Genomic DNA, 6,430 nt, shown 5'->3' on the forward strand with positions numbered 1-6,430 from the left:
TTTAAATCTAACTGAACATTGTAGTAAAAAAATTTTAATTTCATGTCCAGTTCATCATTCCTTATTATTTTGCATTTTGGGGTTTAAGTGTTGAAAGATTTTGATTTTTGATGTTTAGGAAAAGTCCAACCTTAAGTATTATTGAGGTTTCAGCACATGGTTGCATGGAGTAAGATAAGAAATCTCAATTTATCCTATTTTTTTTTTTCAATTTATGCGAAAATCCTAGGTTGAGAATATGTGAAATTGTGTAATTAGATGGGTTAGAGCTTTTTGGATTAATCATGGGCATGAAGTGGAGTTTGATCAGCGTGATTTTGGTGCAGAACTCTTGACTTAGTGATTGCAAGGTTTTGAGGGTTTGGAATCGTCAACGTTTAAGATTTAGGTTTGAATTTTGAGTAGGTATTATGTAGAGTTATACGAATGTCTAAATTAATTGATCATAGGATAAGTTTGGATTAAATTTCATTGTTGATGTGATTAGTGAATCAGTATGTATATGTGTGTAATTAATTTGAGATTGGATATGTGTATGTAATTTTGGTAGAATTATGAAATATGATGATGATTAGTGTGAAATTGGATCGGAGACAGTAATGAAGTAATTCTTGGTAAGTTGGGTAGAAATTGAGATGTTGTGCAGTTTAATTGATTGGTTTATTTTAGTATTGTGCAAATTGACACATCAATTCAATGAAATTAACTAACACATACTTCAAAAAAGTTAATCAATTTTTAACAGTAATATGATGTTTACATATATAGATTCATAGATATTTCAATCTAAATCATTATATATAACTATATACAGTGTTCAAAGCCTAGTATGAATATTATAAATTTCATTCTATATGTCATATGTTAAATAATGTGGTCACTAGTTTTTAAATTGTCTTTTAATTTTCATTAATAATTTTTGCTCTTATTACATAATTTTTTATTTATATATTTAAAAATTACACTTAGAATTATTTACTTGGTTTCATAATAAATTATATTTTAAATTTAAATAGTTTATTCATTAATTTATACTTATTCTAATAAACATTTAATAATTTATTAAATAAATTAATGTAATGAATATCATAATAATAAAAAACTAATTTGAAAAAACTTATTGTATCAAAATTCTTTTAGGACAAATAAATTCCTAACAAATAAGGCTTTAATTAATTTGACCTCAAAACATCGCTTTGTTGGAATGAATAAAAATAAATAGATCCATGACCAATTTGAATTTATGAACAAATAAATTCTTAACTAATTTAATAGTGATAGCATAGCACTTAACGTGTCAACTCATCACCCAAACAATTTCCATTACGAGTTAATGGCAGTCAAGAGGTGCTTATTCCTTGGAACTAATCATCAAGGACCACATTGGATGTTTACTCTAGCCATAAATGCCTTTTATGCTTTCTGCTAGCCTTTAAACAAGTGTCTATCAATTTTTTGTGCCAACTATAATACTATTCATGATGGCCTCCAAACAAAACAATTACACAACTACACTAACGATACTTTTACACCCTGAGTCCCTGATGAGCATCTGTCATATTCACCCCTGTTTAACATTTTTAATTACTCTGTAGAATATACATACACTTTTGTTGCAAACATTCTTCCCAATACGGACCAGAAGTGCATCTCTAGTAATAACTTTCATGAACTCAGCCAACGCATTGGAGAATGACTTTAAGATGGTAAAACTTGCTTTGCAGAGTGATCATCAAAATAAGTCATGAATCAAGCTTTGATGCTAATCCATTGAGAAATCATCTAGCCATATGACCACTTCATTCCTCTTCCATGTCATAGACAGCCAAAAAAATAAAATAAAATAAAATAAATGAGAGTTAGAAGTTAAGATGACAAATACCAAATTGAAATATTCTTTATCCGTTCTAAGTTGCATTAGCATAGTAGACTTAAATGCAGGTAAAGTAGACAGACAATGCAAAAAGGAATTAAAATCAATATCTTCTGTATAGTTGAAGCAAGAGTAATGGAAAATTGAGAGGACTCTAGAAAACATGGTTTACTTTTTTGTTTGTTATTTCTTGAACCAAATCTATGCAGACCAAAAGAAGTTAGCCAATGCATAAGTTAGGTATCTGTAGTGTGAATTTAGTTGTATTAGAGCAAGCACACTGCAAACTAAAAATAAATTGCCAGCATTGAAGGAGGCGTCATAGCATACCATTATAAAGCTCCATGTTCGACCTGGATCGTTGTACCTTGCAAGCAAACAACCCATCTGAGGTTTAAGGCCATCTCTAATGATATTGGAGCGCAGAGTTCTCTCCTTTTCGCGAACAATATCCTCTGTAGGTTTTCCACTAAATTTTAGTACTGCAGCAATGCCACCTTCTATCTTTCTCAAGCTGACTGTTTCTTGATTAGGATCTGGTAAACTGGTCAAAATATTAAACATAAGCACAAACATATAAACTCTACTAAAGATGTTATCATTACTTTTGGATAAAATATAATTGTCCCCTTAAAAATTACCTCAAATGCACTTTACCCATATCAATTTTAAACATGCAGGTTATCTAATTAAACTTATGCATGTGAAGGCTTAAGTAGTGGAAGAATGGCCATGATGAGGTTGGAAAGTGGCAAACAAATTTTACACATATTTTGAGTAAGGAGAACTAATATGTTGATGCTAGCTTTGGCTACAATGGGAAATGCAGCTTGCTCTGCACTCAGAAGCCGCAGGACTCTTCTTCCTGAGGCACTGCATCTGCTATCTGGTAATAGAGGTGGTATCTCCACTAGTCCACACACTTGTGTAATTGGACTTGTATATCTAAATCTATTAAGAAATTTGAAGGAATTTATGCAGATCATGGGGGTGAGAATTGATGAAAGCATTACCTGATAAGGTTTATGTATTAGATAATCTTAAATTCATACAAATGTGACAGGACTGGTACCAGTAAGCAACAATTACATAAAGGAGTAGTGCGTAGAAATTGGGATTCTCAGCAATGTGTTGAAGAAACCTAGAAATTGGGAAGAATGTATATGCAAATCTTTAAGATACAAGGACGGAGAGTTAGAGTCATCTCTGAAACTTTTTAAATGATCCTCCCCTAACCGATTCTATTATTCCTCTATTTATTCCTAACTCTAGCTAACTACCTTTCCCTCCAAAAGTTCCTCTGTTACAAATCTGTTACACCTAAAGGCCATCTTGCCATGCTTATTTGTCTTGTATGCTAGCCCATATAAATAGTCCCTAGCAAAATGCAAGGCAACAGTGGACTCTAATAGTCTGTTTAACCAAGAAATTTTTTATTTATGTTGAATACATCACTATTTTTATCAACCTCAGAAGAGAAGGATTAAATCTTTCCGAGAAGAATAGGAAACACAATCAGTTATGTACAAGGCACTGAGCAAGGGGATTTAAGCGCTGTCAATAAGATTAATGAGTTAAATTGTATATTCTTGATGGGGTAAAATACAACTGAAGAAACATTCAAAGGTTTTCCTTTATATTTTACCATTTTTTCCTCTACTGAACTAAGGATTGAATAATATGTGCCTTGTAAGACTAGGTAGAAATACCTCGCTGTTTCTGTATCTACAGGAAGAACTATTTGGATTGACACTTTGGACAATTCGTCATCTATGGCTTGAGTGAAGACCGGAGTTGTCATCGGTATCTTCTCCGTTGTCGAGTTCTTTCCAAATATGTACCTGGGGGAAAATATTAACATGTATGCATATCATTTGAGAGCCTAAACTCTAAAGTTTCCATTGTTAACAAATGCAGCTATATTTCAGACATAAAAACTAACCCAGCCACATCATTAAAGCCTTTAGATCCAGAAAGCTTGTCTCCCGTTGTTTCTACTATTATAAATGGATTATACTGTCTAACCTGTTGTAAATTAAAAAAAATCAACACCTGCCACAACAAATAGGTTGGTGGTAGAAAAATCACGAAAATTTTCGTTTTTCGTACAAATTAACGACAGTGAGATCACAAAAGGTGAACTTTACATTTTGACAGAATCATTAATGCAATTCTTTAGAGAAAATGACTGTGAGAAATGAATTGGTAACTTATTAATGTAAATATATGAAGTTAAACAATGACAGTATAGACCTCATAATTTGCTGTCCTTTTCAATATTTGATATCTTGGTGTTTCCAAGTCAGGAGTCTTGTAAATCCTCAACTGCGTATCAAGTCATCATGGTTAGACTCAGCTTTAAGAAGATATCAGGAGAACAATAAGTCCAAGGCATATTTAAAGAGTGAAATACAGGGATATACTTGTTTGACTACATCCAATAAACCTTCCAAAGAGAAATAGTCATTTTTCTCTATTGAGTCCCAGTAGTCCTACAAAATTGAGGATCAGAAAGAAAAAAAATGAAACCAAAAATATCTCTTTCCATCAAAGTTAATGGTAAAAAAAGATCAGCATTTTTAGTAACATCACTTCCACCACTTCTTGATAGTTGGAACTTTAAACTTTGAACCTACCACATGGCTACAGAACTTGCCATTTTCAGGGTTGATGCCCATCACAGAGGTTCCGGTAAACACCAACTCCGGTTTCCAGGGAAGTAGTATGAATTTCATAACCATAGTCCATCTCGTAGTTATCTCATATGGTCCTGTCTATAGCAATTCAGTCAATCCAACTGCATAAAGAGAATAATTTGCAACAAACTAGACAATAGAACCCATCAAATAAAATTTTAGAAAACAAACTTGTCACAAAATTGAAAAAAGAAAATAACATGATTTGATTCCAAAATCTACTCAATTATAACTAGAGTAATTGATTCCTGAATTTTACAGGAAGGTCCCCATATATTAAACCAATTCTTGTTGCAATATCAACAAGGTCAGCAGCAATATTGTATATGGCTACCGAATTTTTCACAGACGGAATTGTAATTTTACTTTAAGAAAAGGTTCAATTTTCGAAAGATTGCCATCCAACCATGTTGACAAGTTCAATGACAGAACAAAACACATCCATGTAAGTCGTAGGAGAAACTCATTGATTGCTATGGACTTCCCATTTTTATCTATATAGATATTCAAAATATTTTAAGCAGAAACTTTTAAAATATAATTAGAAGTATACAAAAGTATGTACAAAGGGAAACGGGAGCATAGACATAGACATAGTGTAAAAATTTGTTACTCGGTCATTTTTTGAAACATACAGTGTTTTTATATTTAGATTCCCTCTTATATTTAGATTTTGTTGTTTTAAATTAAATTAAAATTGAATTGAATTTAAATTTTAAGTGATTTGTGGCTCTGTGCCATATTGTTGAAGACAAATTTAACAAAACTAATTTTGTATCCACGAAAGATGATTTTCATACTACAAAAATACCAAAATGTTAGTTTTATTTATGTGTAGATTTGTCAATATTCTAAATTTTTCATAGGTAGAAATGACCGTTGCTAGCCTGTGATGAATATAAAGTTAGTTTTGTTTATTGACGGTAAATTTGTCAATATTTTAAACTTTTATAGATAGAAACGGACTCCAAATTTAATTAATCTTGACATGGTGTAAATATGATGTCAAATGTTTTAATCCAACAAAGGTATAGACATAGTGCAGTGGAAGCAAATTAAAATAAGAAAATGGGAGCATAGATGAGAGGAAAGAAGAAAAAGAGACCTGCTTGACCCAATGCAACTGAAAGAGAGGCCTAAAGAGCGTCCTGAGAAGGGAAATGTTGAAGAGGTAACCGCTCAAACTGTCATGCTTTGTGATCGGGTCTCTGAAGATGACGCCTTCGTCGTAGGCCGATTCATCAATACCCTGATCGTCGAAGAGATGAGGGAGATCGTCATACAGAAACTCCACAAGTGCCTGCGTGTCAAGCCTGGGTTTTGGTGGGCTTTGCTCCGCTAGGCTAAGCTGAATGGCCCACTTGAGGCGGTTGCTTTCTGCTCTGAGAGGAGGGGGAGGGTACGGCTGGAAGCTTGTGGTGGTGGTCAGTGGCCGGAAACTGATGCACGTCGTGGGAAATGGCCGGGATGTTGGGTTTAAGAAGTTGGAAGTGGCCACAAGCATTTGTTGAAGACAATGAATCCTAGCCATGTAAGAAATGAATGGAAGCCGAAGGGGCCAAGCAAAGGCACCAAATAATCCAAAATAAATGACGAGCAGAATTTTTCCATTTAATTTTTTGATGGAAAAATTACACAACTATACACACACTCGTTTTAACTTAACTACATATCTGTTGCTGTTTTAAGATTTCTTTATAGATTGAATTTTGGCCACAAAAACAAACTCCTTCCATCTCCCTTCTAATCCTCTGTGGGTTACATCGAAAAAACATTCAAGAGAAAAATTTAACTAACACATAATTCGAAGGGACTGTAGTAGAATTTTTAAAACATTTTTTGAAGATTTTTTTTTTTGTAG

At 33.0% G+C, this 6,430-nt stretch overlaps 1 protein-coding gene across 1 annotated transcript; it reads right to left on the reverse strand.

Annotated features, from left to right (window-relative positions):
• Window positions 1-1,339: 1,339 nt before the first annotated feature.
• On the reverse strand, window positions 1,340-6,196 carry LOC107491324 (uncharacterized). The gene is made up of 8 exons (XM_016112169.3): window positions 5,675-6,196; window positions 4,510-4,647; window positions 4,297-4,365; window positions 4,127-4,198; window positions 3,816-3,898; window positions 3,583-3,714; window positions 2,204-2,417; window positions 1,340-1,807 (listed from the first exon to the last, which is right to left on the reverse strand). The coding sequence occupies exons 1-8, from the start codon at window positions 6,098-6,100 to the stop codon at window positions 1,763-1,765; spliced, it is 1,179 nt and encodes a 392-aa protein (XP_015967655.1). The 5' UTR covers window positions 6,101-6,196; the 3' UTR covers window positions 1,340-1,762.
• Window positions 6,197-6,430: the final 234 nt, after the last annotated feature.

Source organism: Arachis duranensis, chromosome 5 (genome assembly GCF_000817695.3).
Source record: "Arachis duranensis cultivar V14167 chromosome 5, aradu.V14167.gnm2.J7QH, whole genome shotgun sequence".
In the NCBI taxonomy this organism is placed as follows: Eukaryota; Viridiplantae; Streptophyta; class Magnoliopsida; order Fabales; family Fabaceae; genus Arachis; species Arachis duranensis.